Source organism: Malaclemys terrapin, chromosome 2 (assembly GCF_027887155.1).
Source record: "Malaclemys terrapin pileata isolate rMalTer1 chromosome 2, rMalTer1.hap1, whole genome shotgun sequence".
Taxonomy (NCBI): Eukaryota; Metazoa; Chordata; order Testudines; family Emydidae; genus Malaclemys; species Malaclemys terrapin.
The window spans coordinates 51,057,539-51,074,992 of NC_071506.1; the positions used below are offsets into that span (position 1 = coordinate 51,057,539).

At 45.1% G+C, this 17,454-nt stretch overlaps 2 protein-coding genes across 2 annotated transcripts in view; both read right to left on the minus strand.

Moving 5' to 3' along the window:
- The window catches only part of LOC128832943 (fatty acid-binding protein, adipocyte-like), a 31,045-nt gene extending 19,811 nt beyond the window's left edge, over positions 1–11,234 (minus strand). The window contains exon 1 of the mRNA XM_054020665.1: positions 10,846–11,234. The gene's annotated coding sequence lies outside the window, so the exon portion shown is untranslated. The remainder of the gene's footprint in view (positions 1–10,845) is intronic.
- Positions 11,235–13,587: 2,353 nt separating this feature from the next.
- LOC128832010 (myelin P2 protein-like) lies at positions 13,588–15,636 on the minus strand. Its single transcript, XM_054019007.1, has 4 exons — positions 15,520–15,636; positions 14,591–14,763; positions 14,336–14,437; positions 13,588–13,768 (listed from the first exon to the last, which is right to left on the minus strand). The coding sequence occupies exons 1-4, from the start codon at positions 15,590–15,592 to the stop codon at positions 13,709–13,711; spliced, it is 408 nt and encodes a 135-aa protein (XP_053874982.1). The 5' UTR covers positions 15,593–15,636; the 3' UTR covers positions 13,588–13,708.
- Positions 15,637–17,454: the final 1,818 nt, after the last annotated feature.

Consider the following 17,454-nt stretch of genomic DNA (forward strand, 5'->3'; position numbering starts at 1 on the left):
TTGAACTCACAACCCTGGGTTTAGCAGGCTAATGCTCAAACCACTCCCTTCTCTCCATGTGTCAGTATATAATGCCTGCATCTGTAACTTTCACTCTATGCATCTGCAGAAGTGAGGTTTTTACCCATGAAAGCTTATGCCCAAATAAATCTGTTAGTCTTTAAAGTGCCACCAGACTCCTTGTTGTTTGGACTCCTGTAATTCAAATAATAAATGAACTGACCAAGTGTCTTGCTTTTCCCCCCTCAAGACAGTTCCATTTTTCAATGATCTTGACTCTGTTCTGGAAATTTGACATCTTAAAATGGGACAACTATCCCATTTTAGGCACAACATCTCTCCTCACTCCTTTACCTAGCAGAGGGCACTGCTACAAGCTGTGAGAAGCCATACTCCCCATCCCCCTTCTATTGGGAGAGCAGCAGCAGCAGGCAGAGGACCATGGCAGTGGCACCAGATCACCCCCACAACTTGACCATCACCAAACCCCAGCCAGTGGCACCACCACCAGGCCAGCAGTAGCAGCAGAATCACCACACAGGCTGTGAGAGTAGAACCCCGCTGGTGGCAGCACCAACCCCTAAGGTGAGGGAAGAGGATGAGTGTGAGAAACTGGCTTCTCAAAGGGGTGGGGAGTAGGGTTGCCACCTCCAAAAAAATGGGACATCTAGGATTGTTCAGAGCCCATAAAACTGGACAACTGGCCGTGTGACTGAGCACTTTTACATATTTCCCAGGCAACTACCACAAAAAAGGGAAGATCCTGGGAAACCTGGACTGGTGGCAACCCTCATGGGGAGAAATGACAATTTTACCTTTTCTGTGTTGGGGTTGTCCCACGAATTTTGTGAATGTGGTCACTTTAATAACAAATAATAATAAAGCTGTCATAGGCGCTATCTGTAGTGCATCCCCCTAGTGGTGACTTTAGTTCAGATGTTAGCAGCCTGTGGTCTTTGAATAGAAGGGAAGGAGTTCAGTCCTAGCCCCAAGTTTGATCTTGAATGTCGTGTCTTCTTGTCTGTGGCATCAACGGCAAGGTTCCTCTGAAGTGATTATCCATCATTTGGGCTCCCCAAGGAACAAATTGCTTCAGGAGAAGCTAATTTGTAGGGGTGACTCCTTAAGAACCTTCTGCCTGCGGTGAGATCCAGTGGGGGTGGATTACAAGTGCTAGAACTACCAGCTCTGTTTATGTAGTGCTTCTGCAAAATACCTACTGTTCAAGGGTGGAATCAGGACTGCTTTGTTCCTGGAAAACGCCTTGTTACTGGGGAGGTATAGAGAACAGGAAAACTGGGTGACGCTTGTTGGCCTGTGGGCCGAGGGTCTTGATTCAGGGATGGCAAACAAGTAGTGAAGTGCTGGGAAAACGTGGTGTGTTCCTGTGGCACGGACACTAAAGCTCTGACTCTTCAAACTCCTATGCATGTGGATAATTTTACTGGCAGTATTGGGGCCTAAAGCAGGAGAGAAGCCACAGTCCCCTCCAGCACAAACACATTGGCTTTACTCTTTTGGAATCATTCAAAGAATTTAAAGAACTATTCCACATATAAAAATGTATGCAACTCAGTTCATTTCAGTGAGACTGTATTATTGAGGTCTGCTCGAGCCTAATTTTAAAGGATCCTAGATCTGAACCCAACCTGGACAGAGCCGACCTGAATCTGATCCAAGGGCGTTGAGTCCTATTCAAATCCAACCCAACTTGGACCCAACACTTTCCCCTAGACCCATATCAGAGCTGCCACCTCATCCTTGGGGCTTGGCCTGCTGTGGGCTTCCTCTTCCCCATATCCTGTGCCCACAATCCGTCTCTAGCAACTTCCTGCCCATGAGGTGGGCAAGGCAGCAGCTGCATGCCCCAATCCTGCCACTGCCTCTCTGCACCGTGTGTGCTGTGGAGGGAGACTCGTCAGCACACTCACTCCTCAACACACACAGCACAGCAAGGCAGCAACTGGCAGGACCTGGACAGGAAGCCGCCACCACATCAACCCCACAGGCAGAAGGAGATGATCAGAGATGACCCACGCCCAATAGGGTCAGGTTATTTTCTGATCCTTCCCAATCCCAACACATGTAGTCAGGTCACATCAGGTTTGGGTCAGATCTGAAGGCCCTACTCTATTAGAATGGCAAGCTATAGATGTGTAAAAAGAGACAGACTCCCTAAGGTATCTGTCAGAGGTAGGTAAGAACCACCCAGGAGAGGGCTACGTGCTATGTTAGCCTTTCATATCCTGTGTCCCTAATGCAGACGGAGTCATGGTGTCCAGAAAAATGTGACTACCATATTTCCTCAAGTAGATACAATTTCTGAGCATTCACATGTCCCTTTAAGACTATCACAGTTCTTCAAGACTGTCACAGTCCTTCGTTTGAGAAAACCATTCTCTCCTTTACATATTATAGGTGGGCTGGTAGCACCACCTATTATTAACATTACCTGACTCTTCCCATTATAAAGTAAGTCCCATTTTTAGTTGCTTATAACTATTTGGGCTGAAATTTTCCATGGCAAATGTCTGCTCAGGCTGAATTTTTTTTTTGGAAAATTTCAGCCAGACCTTTCGGACGAGGTTACAGAAAAAAATATGTTGCTTTACCCAAGTTAAAAAATTCTAGCAACCTTTTCTTTGACAAGTTTTACTGTCCCGTGCGCTGGAACAGAAATGTGCATGTGGTGAGGGGAGGGACTGGTTGGCCATTGTGCTAAGAATGTGTCACTTTTTGCCATCTCTGTGAAAATCCACCCAACTTTGGCCAGGTGATAAATCTTTGACAATCACAGTTCACATGTGCTCTGTAGAGTTTTGCTAGACCTTCAGAGCTAAATTCCTCAATAATTCCATCCACAATGAGCATGCTCCAACCCAGGGCTGCAGGAGCTGAGCAGGACTTGCCCAGCAATCGCAGGTCTGAGTCCAGGCACCAGAACTGAAAGCTGGGGGACTGTCTCCCTCCTGCTCTCAGTGCTCCCACTGCTAACACTCTGTAGCATCGAGGAGGAAGCTGCATGATTCAAGGGGACAACAGTCAGACTGAGGAGGTGGGGGAGAGTATATTGGGACAAGGACCCTGGGGTTTGGGAAGACTGGGACTGGATGCTAGCAAAGAGGGAGAAGGAAACTAGGGCTAAGTATTGGGGGTTGGGGCTAGGGGGGAGGGAAGAGGGGAGACTGGGACCCTGGATGTACACCAGGATTGGCAAGGCAATGTGATTGGGAGTAATGAGGGAAACAGAGAGTGGACAATGGGCTAATGGGAGTGGGGAAAACAGATCAGATGAGGATCCGGAAGGGAGACTGGCAATGGCTGGGCAAGGCCAGGAATCAGTGGGGTAGGAACAGATAGAGGAGGGGGACAGATTTGACAAGGAACTAGGATGCAGTGGAAACTGGGACTAGCTGGGCAAAGAGACTAGTAGGAAAGGATGAAAAGACTGAGGAGTGGAGATTGGGACTGGGACTGGGACAAGGAATCAGAGGTGGGAAAGAGAGAGAACTGGAATGGTGACAGCCTTCTGGGGATGGGGCAGAAGGGGTTGAGCTCAGAGGTGTCAGAAAAGTGTACACACAACACCACACTCCTCTCCAGAGCTGAGAATGGAACTCAGATTCCTGAGTCTGCTGTCAGCAGTCTGCTGACTTTGATGTCAGCAAATAGCTGTGAATCCCACTGGCAAAGAGTGTCTCCCGTCCCCCTCTAATGCTGGTCCACATAAAGGATGACAATCTATTACTGTTACTCCATTAGCTCAAGTGGCGGAGGCCTGGGAATGGATCTAAAGGTTCCAGTCCTCCCAATGACCCACGTGTGTCAATATGATTGAATTCCTGTTTTTATGACAACCTGATTATTTATAGCAGAAGTTTATTTTCCTTAAACATTTGCAACTGACCAAGACTAATAAGTATAGCTAATAGGTTTTTTTAAATATAAGACTATCAGATTGTGCACAGAACTATATAATCATGTGCTCTTAGCATACTCTTTTGTCCTTTCTCCCATTTGGTCCTGGTATGTGTTACACCCAGTTGTTGTGTCTGGTTTTAAAAGGATTATAAGCTCTTCAGGACAGGGACTGTGTCCTTCCATGTGTTTGTACAACGCTTACACAATGGGGTCCTAATTGTTAATGGAGCCTTTGGGTGAGTGTAATTATAAGAGTAACGTTTAATCATAGAACTAATATGGTGAAAAACTAGTGATTAAAGCTGGCCACTTTTGAGCAGACAATTGAGTAGCTTTATTTATAACCCTAAGCATCAGTTTTGGCAAAACTATCCAGTAGCTTAAATTCGCTGGGTGGTGCGAATTGAGTTTCAGGTACTTAAACACACCCCACCCACACCCACCCAAGAAAAAAACCTCAACTAGACCGGAGTGCTTCCTCAGCTCTACTCTGAAACTAGCTGTTAGAAGGTTTCAGAGTAGCAGCCGTGTCTGTACTGGGCTAGCTTGATTATCACTTCAGAAGTTTTTTTTCTCTTACTGAATTGGCCTCTCAGAGTTGGTAAGACAACTCCCACCTGTTTATGCTCTCTGTATGTGTGTATATATATCTCCTCAATATTTATTCCACGCTGTATGCATCCGAAGAAGTGGGCTGTAGTCCACGAAAGCTTATGCTCTAATAAATTTGTTAGTCTTTAAGGTGCCACAAGTACTCCTATTCTTTGCTGTTAGAAGGGTTCACTGTGAGCCCCAGTGAGCTCACCACTAAAAGTCACTGGTTTCAGCTGAACTGCTTGCTCAATTCCCCTTTTTTATCGCTACCGAAGCCAGAGACAGGAAAAATCACTCAGTGAGAGAAAAGGTAAAACTCTGATCCTTTTATTCAGTGACAATCTCCCTGAAATTTGGTGGCACAAAGTGGAAACTTCAGCCTCAGCTTGGCACTGAAAACCAAAACTTGGATGATGAGAATTTGCACAACTAAACCCAGGCTTTCTTTCCTAATTAGAGATGGAATGGACTCTAAATTAGAACTATTCATAACTTAAGTAGCTAACAAACAATTTTGTATTTGTATAATTGTGTTACACAGAGAAGATAGTAAAGAGAGGAACATGCACAGAGTCCACATTAGAGAAATGATGGTTCTAACTACCTCCTAGCACAGGGGCGGGCAAACGTTTTGGCCTGAGGGCCACATCGGGTTTCGTAAATTGTAGGGAGGGCCGGTTAGGGGAGGGGGTCGAGGGCCCGCCCCCACCTCCTATCTGCCCCCCCCCCGGGACTCCTGCCCCATCCAACCTCCCCATTCCCTGACGGCCACTCTGGGACCCCTGCCCCATCCACACACCCCCGCTCCCTGTCCCCTGACTGCCCCCGGATCCCTGCCGCCCCATCCAACCCCCCCCACTCCTTTCTGACTGCCCCCGGGACCCCTGCCCCCATTCAACCCCATTTCCCCCCCCCGACCACCACCCCGAACTCCCCTGCCCTCTATCCAAACCCCCCCCCGCCGCTCCCTGCCCCCTTACCGCGCTGCCTGGAGCACTGGTGGCTGGCAGTGCTACAGCCAGCCTGCCGCCGCTACTGTGCAGCACAGAGCACCGGGTCAGGCCGGGCTCTGCAGCTGTGCTGCCCCAGGAGCTCACAGCCCCACCGCCCAGAGCATTGCACCGGCGGCGGAGCGAGCGAGCTGAGGCTGCGGGGGAGGGGAAACAGCGGGGGAGGGGCTGGGGCTAGACTCCCAGGCCAGGAGCTCGGGGGCCAGGCAGGATGGTCGCACGGGCCAGATGTGGCCCGCAGGCCATAGTTTGCCCACCCCTGTACTAGCAACAACTCTGCTCTTTTTGTTATGCTCAACAACCCAGAAAACTCTGCCCATCTCCTATTAAAGCATAGTTTAAGGCACGTTTTTAGAATGTTTTAGTTATTTGGGGGGGGGGGGGAGGAAATAAAGTCAATTATGGGTTACACAGTAAATTGAAATCCTCTTTGGTTAACCACATCAGAGATTCACCTCTGCTACTGCGAGCATTCTGGAATGGGTTATGAAATACAGGAGATGTTACCAGTGAGTCTTTTACAGCTCCAGCAAACAAATTACATGGAGACCACAATTCAAGAGGCACATCCCTAGCACACTAGAAGACTAGGACATTTGCATCTGCAGCTGCCCCAAAGAATCCAGTTTAACAGTGTTTTGTGCTGTTAACAGCAAATCTAGATAGCCACATTCTCCCCAGAAGTGGGCAATTACCACTTTGATCCCCTTACCCTCCCTGGTCACCCTTAGCCCTGGTCTACACTACAGAATTACTTTGCTATAGCTACGTCGCTCAAGGGTGTGAATAATCCACCCCCATGAGCGATCACTGATCTAAAGACAGCACTATGTCGGCGGGAGAAGCTACCACCTCTCAGGGAGGTGGATTAACTGCACCAACGAGACAGTTCTCACCTGTTCGCTTAGAGCATCTTCATTAAAGTGCTACAGTGGTGCAGCTGCGCCAATACAGCGGTTTAAGTGTAGACCTTCCCTTAGATAGGGAGCTCCGTAGGGCAGAGCCATTTTCAGGGATGACTAAGCACATTGAGCACTACCATAAATAAGTGATAGTGGCCCACTTTCCAATAGCCTTACTCCCACCAAGGAGTGGCCTTCTCCGTGGCCTATGTCAGGAGAGAAGGAGTGGGGAAGTGGGCCACTTTGACCACAGAAATAGAGGAAGAAACTATTATCTCCTTACTTTGTACTAAACCTCAAAATGTCTCTCTGTTCCCTCGCCCCCACCTCTTCATGAGGCCTAATTCCCCTCAGACTTAATTAAACACAGAAGCCACTGCTTTGACAGTTCATTTAGTTTGTCCTTTTGAAGAAAGATCTTTTGGAAGCATCGTTTCTATTGCGGCTTTCGTCAACCCTTACTGGCTATTGGGGTAAAGGTTTAGGGTGGTACTTTTCTCAAACAGTGTAGAATTCATATTAATCTAAATGTGAGTTACCAGTGCCTCTACCCTCAAATTATGGAAAATAGAGTATATTGATAAGTTGAGTCCTTGTTGTTACCTCATGCCTTACCAGCAGCGATTCAGTAACCATTAAAGAACTAGGACTAAACACAATCTTACTCAAGGGGGACTGGGCCTTAAACTTGTGATCTGGGTCCTGTACCCAGCAAATTAACTGAAGATTTAGATAAGAAGCCAGTATGCAGGAGATTTAAATATCACATTTGTTTAGGTAGTTCAAGAATTGGCCTCTGGGATGTAGTGCAATGGGATGGTTCCTTCTGCCTAGCTAGGAGAAATATACTCTACAGCTGCCTCACTAGCTTTTCCTGGTGTTTAATTAAATAGGTGAGGAAATGAGGCTTTGTTGCAGGTTTCCTTTTCAAGAATAACTGTGGAAAGTCTGATGCAGGGCGGGTAGCTAGGCCTTCATTCCAAACAACCCACCCTCTTAATGCTTACTAAACACCACACGTGTGATTTGTAGCAAGTTGCTACAGATTTGCCTTTTTGTTTCTCCAAAATTGAAACTCTGGAAAGACTTTACCATATAGCTCAGAAAGGGAATTATCAGGAGACTGTTTCTTCCTGATTTTGTGCAGTCCCTCAGGTACTACAATGATGGATAGTGGTACAAAACCCTGGAGGTAAAGAGTGTCCTACAGGAAAGTTAAAAACTGACCTAATGAATAACAGTGGATGAAATGTTAAAGACTCTGCATTTCTACTTTCCAACTTGATTACAGAATATTGAATAAACAGAGCTATCTAGTGCTTGCCAGTCCCATTAGCATTCACTCAATGGGACTGCTTTCCTTCCCACACAGCGATTTGGGGTTGTTTGTTCAAATCAATAGCTGTGATGCAGCCCCTGTGACTATCTGCAAGCTGTTCCTCCCACACACTGAGCTATCCCACCAGAGCTGAAAGCCGCAGGCAATGGTGCTAACTTACAATGTGTTAAACCAGTTCCTTGCTTTAGTGTTTTCCTACAAGGCACAGAAGAAGTTTCCCATCTAGCCCAGCTTTGAACTATTTAGGCAAGCTCCTACCTGCTCCCTCCCTTAGATTTTGGTGGTTTGGAGAAGATGGGGACTGACTAGTCACCACCCATTTTGCAAAACCAAGCCATGGCCAGTAAAGTTTTGCAGATTTAAAGCCAAACCAAGGTTAGCTTCTCTCTTACTGAACCCCCTCATCCTCCTTCCCCTTTCTTTCCAGCAAGGGCCCCATCTCCCAACTCAAGCCATGCATCGCCAACTCATCAGTCTTAAGGCTTGGTCTACACTTCCCCCCCTAATTCGAACTAAGGTACGCAACTTCAGCTACGTGAATAACGTAGCTGAAGTCGAAGTACCTTAGTTCGAACTTACCTTGGTCCACACGCGGCAGGCAGGCTCCCCCGTCGACTCCGCGGTACTCCTCTCGCCGAGCTGGAGTACCGCAGTCGACGGCAAGCACTTCCGGGTTCGACTTATCGCGTCCAGACTAGACGCGATAAGTCGAACCCAGAACTTCGATTTCCAGCCGTCGAACTAGCTGGTAAGTGTAGCCAAGGCCTTAGTAACAACCCTAGAGATATCATTTGAGCCCCATAAGGCCAAGATAAATTTCCAGGGGACGCCATACTTCTGCTTTAGTGTTACCAGTTTCTGGAATTTAGGTCTTCAGGTTTTTAGCTGTTTCATAATTAAGAAAAACAGGTTTTAGTGAGCATTTGTGTGAACATTTTTCATGCTCAGATGAAGTCTTTTCTGAAGCACCAACCCTACCCCCTCCACACACAAGAATGAATTCCCACCAGCCTCTTCCACAGATAGTTGTGAGAACTGAAAGAGACAAGAAGGTTCAGATAGTCCCACTGTGATTCTAAAATCCCACCCTGAGGTATTTGCTTCCAAAAATGTTTTAACCAGTTATCCTAAAATCCCTATTTCTAGTCAACAGTAATAAAGCTTCATTCCCCCTCACTAATGAGCTGCAGAGCAGAGAGTCCCAGAGGCAACAAGAGGTTGTTAATTTTCATTACAGCCAAGGGCCGACCTGAAAACCAACATTAACTTTTAAAAAGAAAGTGAGAGACATTGAACTCACACACATTTCTTACCCAGTGCTTTCATATAACTCTCAAAGTTTTCACTGGAGACAAGTTTCCAGGTCCCTAGAAACACATCACATATTTTTGAGAGCACATAACAGTGACAAACAGTTGCAGTGAATTATGAAACTCTCAACTGTTTCTTTCTGAAGATGCCATGAACGTGTGATATGCCAGGGGGACCAATGAGAAAGACTATGTCAGAGGCTCCAATCACCAGCATTTCACTAGTTTTGCTTTGATCAGAAAACCAAAATCTAAGGCACTGGCAATAAACAGCTCGAAGACTGGCTGTAAGAAAGTGAACGCCACCCCTGGGTAATAAAGTTGCAGAAGAAATCCACGCAAAACTGGGAATAGAATCCAGGACTTCAGCCTCCCAAGCACATTTTCTAGCCGTATGAAGATCTATCTTTGTTTGCAGTTGTGACTTTATGAACAAATGTCCAATCCTAGGTGGAATAGGTTCATAAAAGAAAGGGATTACGTTGTGATAATTGGGCCTACACATTTATCCTAATTGAGCTCAACTGTGAAAAAGTGAGTGAAAGTTCATAAATTGTCACAATAACCTATGACAACAAATGTAGATGGGTAAAGGTGTAAAAGAAAAAAAGACTAAATTAGAACACACAAAAAGGCCTACTGATATAATTCAGAGACTGTGTTAAGATAATGCCTGGAAACAAGAAAAATGTGGGACTGGCACGCAATGAACCAAATCTGGTGCATCAGAAATTACGGCAATGGAGGACTGTCAGCACACACGTGATTTAGCCTGCATCCCCATTGTAAAGTGGGTGATTTCCAGCCCAGGGATTCTGGGTTCTAATCTATAGCCCCCGTCAGGTAAGCTAGGCTGGGTTTAAAGCACTTCCTGGGTCAGAGATTGTTTAGTGTGGACAATAGGGGAGTTAAGATAAAAACCAGGTAAGAGTCCAGGTTACCTGTGTCGTAAAGACATACCTTGTGTTCTAGCACTCTGAGGGATCACTCTATGCTGGCACAGATGACCCCTGCCCCAGCTTGCTGACTGTGGTCTGGATATGGCTGGATATTGTATCCTCCTTTTTGACGTTGGGTTCCTTGGAACCAGTGCTACCCATTTATTATCTATTTTTTTTTCTCCAAGCGTAGAGATTATTTTTGGGCCTAGATTCAATTAGCACCTGTAACCGAAGTCAGCAGTCAAATCCCAAATTATGGGCCAGATTCTGCTGCCCTTACTCCTTCGCAGTGGTATCTTGTTCCTTACGCTTCGCAATCAGTGAACTACATGAGGAGTGTGACGGAGCAGGGCAGATTTGACCTGGGAATGTTGCAGGGAAATTGCAGTAAGGAGGGGGGACTTCCCTTGAAGAAAGCTACCTAAGCTGTAACCTGAGCCAGGAACGGGGGTGGGGAAAATTAACACCTTCTGCCCGGGAGACTGAACAAAGAAAAGAAGCAGCAGCAGAAGTTTTAAGTTTAGTTTCGGTTGGGCTGGGTGGTGCAACGCAGGGAACCCCAAGCTGGGGTCTAAGCTCCCTAAACCTCCCAGAGGGACCTAATTGAGGGGGTCTGGTCGGACCTACACGCTCTGCTTAAAACTGTGTTCCTGTCCTTAAATAAACCTTCTGCTTTACTGGCTGGTTAAAAGTCGCAGTAAATCTCGGAAAGAGGGGTGCAGGGCCCTAACTCCCCCACACTCCGCAACAAGGAGTCAGGGTGGCAGACTCAGGCCCCATCATAGCATTCAGACAAAATACTGTTTGTATAAGCAATAGAAAAAACACCTTAAAGTGCAGCCTTTAAACTTAGCTTGTCTGGGTGTGGGCTTGGACAAGCCAAGCTGGAGTAGATAACTTGCTTCATGAACCCTTGTATCTGCAGTTCAGTTGAGAGAAGAAATTCACACCATTGTGTGCCACCACAGTTTGTCTTTCCAGTCTGTTTGTATGTGCTCCAAAGTGCCTGCCTTCTCCTTCCAAGAGTTCAGGCTTCCCGGCTGGAACAGGGGCTTTGTTTTTCCCCCAAGACACCTCCAACCTCTGCTGTCTTTGTCACCTCCCCAAAATGATTCTTTTGATGACTCATTTTATTCTCCTCTATATAGCCCACCACTGTCATCTTCAACCCTGTATAACACGAGCCTCATCCTGTCTTTTCCTTCATGCCATGACACTCCCTAAAGTGCCAACTGGACAGAGTTTTTCTGATGCTGGCAGCTATGTGCCTGGCTTTTTAACTAAGCTGATGCTGCTTTCTGTACTTTGAACCATACAAACAGTAGGCAAGATTTACCCCCTGGAGCTCAAGCATGTGCAATATCCCCCCTTTTTCCACTGGCAGGAAGACACCTTTAGACTCTGATGACAGTGAAGACTGCCCATGAGATCAGCTGAATCAGCACATTCCAAGCTGCCCTAACCTCAGTCTTCTTAGGCTTGCAGAGCCTGCAAAGTCATCAGCCCATCTCCAGGGTGCCTGGATGGTAAAGTTATTAGGTGGCTTCTGCAAGGGTGCACCTTCCTGGAGATGAACATGTTGCTGGTAGGGCTTGAATGCTGACTTCTGCAAACAAAAGTCATCAGGACCCAGAAAACAAGTCTACTGTGCTAAGCACAGACTGGTGGAAAGAGGCATTCCCAACCCCAGGAGGAATTGGGAAGATAAAATGGTAGGTTCCCTAGGGGAAGGGCATAAAAAGTTAAAAATTGGATCCATCCTACTCTTAGGGCCTAAATGTATTGATGTAAAGACTAGGGATTAATGTTCTTATTTTCGCCCCTTTTTATCTGTTTACTTATGGCAGTAGAATTGTTTGTTGCTTTTCTAGTAATGGGAATGTAAGAAGATGCCCCCATACTGCAGCTTAATTGTCTTATGTAAAGTGAATGACTAGACTGGCACACACCTGTGTTCTTCCTTCAAGGACTGGTTCATACAAGAGAAGCTACAGTGCACACTACTGCATTCCAGAGACAGGTCAATTCTCTCCTCTACATTACAGAATGAGTATAAAGTGCTAGCAGATCAGAGTGGCTTCGTTGTAAACACATGTGTAAGTGACTAATCCAGGTGCAAGGTAACAGAAAGAACTACTGTTAATCTCCCTTAGGACATCATTTGTGCTGTCAAATTTATCCTCAAAGCAAAGCTGGCTGAATGCTCTGCTAAAGTTTGATTTCACTGTGGATTACACTTTCAGGTCAAGCAATAGCATTCAAGGCTAGAAGGGACCACTGGCTCATCTAGTCTGATCTCTTGTATAGCCCAGGCCAGCAGGCTCACACTAGATCCAACAACTGAAATTAAAGCTAAGTATTACAGCCCATAGGAGACTAGACTATTCTATTCCACAGGCAGAAAATAGGAGGGACTGAGGTGCACCACTGCCCATTGCCCCCACAACAGCAGGGAAATGATTAAGTGAGATATACCCAAATAATCTTAGCAAGAGATGCACCACATACACACCACCCTCAAGGTCACTGCCAATCTGACCTAGGGGGAAATTCTGTCCAAACCCCACATCTGATGATCAGAGAGAAAATGCTTGCTGCCATCCCAGAACCCTGGCCCACTCCTTCCCCTGTGCCATCTCTAGTCATGGCCATCCCTGCTGCTTCAGAAGGAGATCAAAAGTACTTTTCCTCCTTTGCATCACTATCATTCATTTCTTTAACATGAGTGAAGGCAGCTGCTTTTCCCATTCATCAGTTGGTATTTTCAGGTGAGGAAAACTAGACAGGAAATATAGTATTGTATATTCTATTGTACATTGCATTTCTTCTGACCAGCTATAATGGCATCCAGCCCATTCATGCAAGAAAATAAGAGACTTTGGTGTGAATTATTGGTTTGTGTATTATGAGCAATGTAACCCCTCCTATGAACTGATCAGTAGTAATAGTGGAAAACCAGCATACAGAATAGAGAGGTGGAGGGAAGGTTGCACCCTCTCCCATCATGTGAGGATCCACATTAAATTTGTTTAATCTCTAATAGAGAGTTAGAGAAGGAGATACAGCCTTTAAGAACTAAGATATTAATGTACAGTTATTTCAATGTCTGTGGGGAGATGTTCATGGTTTAGGGTAGATCAAGGGGACATAGCCTGAGTAAGGTTAGGGAGACAACATAAGAAAGCTTTCTTATAATATTAGGATGGAATATTCACAAACCTCAAGGGAGTTAGGCACTTATGCCTTCATACACCTTTCAAAATCCCAGCCTATGTTTATAGAAAAGCTTTCCAGAAGTGGACTTTCATTAAGCTAGATCTATTGGACTAGATTAGAAAGAATTAGTGGAATTTTAAAGCATTTTAAGCCTAGAATAGACAAGCAACTTGGAAACACTATTATTCTACAAGGATGGAGGAGGACAGAGTAGGCTGGAGAAGGCAGACTCGACACCTTCATCTCATCTCCATTTTTACAATTCTAAAAGTCAAATCTCCATGAGTACTTACAAGCTAACAAAGAATATGGACTCCAATATTCAGTGTTTGAAAGCCTGTTTGTTTAATACGTTACACAAGTACATGGTTTCTCGGAGACAAGCCTGTAAACATTTGAGTTGAAAACAGAAGCTTATACTGGAACTTTCTTGTCAAGAGCCATCTCAGTGAGTTTCTAGTCCAGTGGGCGGGGATTAATGTCCTCTTGCTTTCTCATATATTCTGATGCATGTGACATTGTTCATGGTACATTCCTAGAAGGGGGGGAAGTTACAGTATGATCCTAAAATGCTTCCATATGCAGTTCAACAAATACTATCACACGTAGTTTTCAGAGAACACTATGGGTAGGTCTTCACTACCCACCAGATTGGCAGCGATCGATCCAGCGGGGATTGATTTATCACATCTAGTCTAAACGCAATAAATCCCTCCCACCCCCAAGCACTCTGTCAACTACTGTACTCCACTGCCACGTGAGGCAGAGTCGGAGTCGACGGGGGAGCAGCAGCAGTCAACTCACTGCAGTGAAGACACCGCGGTGAGTAGGTCTAAGTACGTTGACTTCAGCTACGTTATTCACATAGCTGAAGTTGCTTAACTTAGATCGATTTCCCCCCTCCCCCCGAGTGTAGACCAGGGCTTGGAGAAGCAACAATGAAGTGCTGACATAAGGTTGTGTTCTTTGCCTCTAAGATTTTCCCTCCAGATTTTTTTTTTCTTAAAGTTAGTTACTTGGTCATCTTCGCTACAGTTCAACTTGTAGAGCATTTACTGTTGAGATACTACTTTCAGTGATCAAATAGCAGGAATGAACTCACCACCACCATCTTCCCATCCACTAATCTTCTCTTTATTGTGGTCTCCTTGCCATTCCACTTCTGCACCTGAGTCAGTGAGCCATCATCTAAGGTTACAATACTCTACCAAAAAACAAACAAAAACCTCACATAAAGTAAAGTGTTTAGCCCACTGTCCTGCAGTGTTAGAAGTGATTCAGTTTGCAGGAGGTTAGGAAAGATTGGGGTTTTGCCTCTATAAGGCTTGTCACTTTGCCCCCATTGTTTAGCCCTCACCTTTGTTTTTCTGTCATCTGCTGTAGTTTCCTCAAACTCCTCCCCAAGCTTGAAGGAGACCTCAGTACTTTTGAAAGTGCTCTTGGTTTGGATTGTTAGCACATCCCCATCAATGCTGATAGTCACAATGGGTTTGGTTAGGCTGCCCAGTTTCCGGGTGGCTAAACTCACACCTGCAAGTTACACACAATGTCTCAGATACTTAGAGATAAACATTAAGGTCACGGGATAAAAGTTAAAGGAATAAGAATAGGACTAGTTTACTGTGCTCTTTGTACCAGCAGTTTGTTACCATAGTGTTTAGACCCTTTAGTTCAACTGAGGTGAATTAATCAATATTAATCACATTAATCAATATCCTTGTTGAGGTAGCATCTATAAGAGTCAGCAAGATATTCCAGTTCACTTATAAGGTGAACAAAGCTTTGTTGAAACAATGCTATAGGCCTAATTCTTCACTGATTTGCACTTTGAGTCATTCATGCAAAGTAACAAAGAAAGACCAGTTAAGAAAGGTAGTATTTGGTAGTCACTTTGCACAGGTACAAATGACTACATGAGATGCAATACAGTGGAGGCCTAGGCCCCCTGTTACCTAGAATTTAAGTTTCATAATGTTTAGTTACCTCACCCCTGCTATTCTCTCTTTTCAGTAGTCCACTATACCCCCCCCCCCCCCCAAGACATACCCAGTCTTCCATTAAGAGCAACCCTAGGGGCAGCATTTTTGAGAACAGTTCACATCAGAGAGCCACTTCCCCTTGTCAGCTTACAGTTCTCAAAATAAACACCTCATTTCCCTTCTGAAAAAATGAGTACTAGGAAGCTGCAAAGTGCCAGAATCCCCAGGGCCAGAGAGAAGAAATGTAGGAGTAGAGTTCAACTAGAGCATATCCTTTCTCAATCCCACACATTTTAACATTACTCACCCAGCTCTTTCATATAGTCATCAAATTTTTCACTAGAGCTGAGTTTCCACGTTCCCAGGAACAGGTCACACATTGTGAGGATTTGCTGGGTAGACACACTCAAGAAAACAACAGCAGTTCTCAAAAAGAGAGCAAAGCAAAGAGCATAAGCTATATAGGCCCTGAAAGTCTGTTTTTAAAGCTGATCTGAACATGTGACATTCTGAGACGACCAATCAGGAAAGATATCATGGACATCAGTCAATAGAATTTTAGTTTGATTTCTTTTAGCACAAATCCACAGTCAGTAAATACAGCAAAGGATTAAAAAAATCACAATTGTAACCCCAATTTGAAACATAGCTTTTCCAGAAATAAAAAAACAAAATAAGAAAATCACCATTCCAAGACAAGAGCAGCACAGTCTTAAAGGGATGTGTGAAGGCTCAAGAAGTTAATTGTTTAAAAAAACTCCTAATAATAATAATAATAATAGTAATTAATAATGTTATTTATAAAGCACTTGGGCCCATAGGTGCTGGAACTAGAGGTCCTGGGGGTGTGGCAGCACCTCCTGGCTTGAAGTGGTTTCCATCACATACAGGGTTTACAGTTTGGTTCAATGGCTCTCAGCACCCCCACTGTAAAAATTGTTCCAGCACCCCTGCTTGGGCCCAGATGCCCAACTTTAACTTCTACAATGGCTCTACACCAGCGGAATGTTCCCACCGGCAGGAGCTGACACCACTGCCTTAAGGGCTGCTTTTTGGCACTGGAACTTCAAAGGCAGTTAGAAAGAGGGTTGAGCAAATGGTGCATTGGCCACTATGGTAAAAGCTCAGTTGCCTTCTAATACTAATATTAGTTATTATTTGTGTTTAGACATAGTGCCTAGAGGCCCAATCGAGATCAGGGCCCCATTGTGCTAGGTGTTATACAAACACATAACAAGATAGTCCGTGCCCCAAATAGCTGACAATCTAAATACACAAGGCAAAGGGTCGGAGGGGAAACAAAGGCACAGTGACTTGTCCAAGATTACACAGCAGGTGAGTGCCAAGAGCTAAGAATAGAATCCAAGTCTTCTCTGGGTCCCACTGTAGTGCTCCAATCACTAGACCACACTTTCCCTGATATAAATCACAATAGTGAAACTTCTAAGGGTAGGTGGTGCCAGAACACAGATACATGCCAAGATGCTGCTCAATTGGAGAGTGCGTGGGGGGCGGGGAGTTAGGTCTCAAATATCACCAAGCCCCTTCCATGATTTTAAAAACTAACAAGACCACCTTAAAATCAATGTTACCTTATAGATAGCCCATTTAAGATTGCTAGTGATTGTGATCATCACAACAATGCTCAGTCTTTACAAGCTATAACTAATGAAGACTTGCTGGAAGCCCAGCTAAGAGAGATGTGCAGTAATTGACCCTCGGCATGTGTTGCAAGGCACATGTTGAGAAGAGTGCAGCCTGTGCATGTAATGCAGCTAGTCAGACACATGGATTTCCCTGGAGCCCCTTTACAGAATCAGCGCTTAAACCAACAAAGAGCAGGCACTTCATTGGAGAATCCTCTTAGATACTCCAGTAGAGCTTCAGAAATTTACCAGTTTAACTGACCTGAAATCTCCTCCCTGCCCAAGCATACCACACTTTCTGCTACCTGAACCTTGACAGAAAAAAGATCTGCTGCCTGGTTTGCTCAGAGAGGTCCAGCTTTAATAGGAATCTCCTCAGTAAGGTCCCTCTCCTCAAAACTCACTTCTAACATGAAGCCTAGGGGTGCTGGATGTGTTCTGGTGTGTTGTGTGTGAAATCTGTTGCTTGTGTTCTGCAGGAGGTCAGATGAGCATAATGCTCCCCTCTGGTCTCAAAAATCTATTACTCTAACTATATTTGTTTAATAAAGAGGGGAGAAATGCAACAAGAAGTAGGGAGCATAAATTTCTATAAT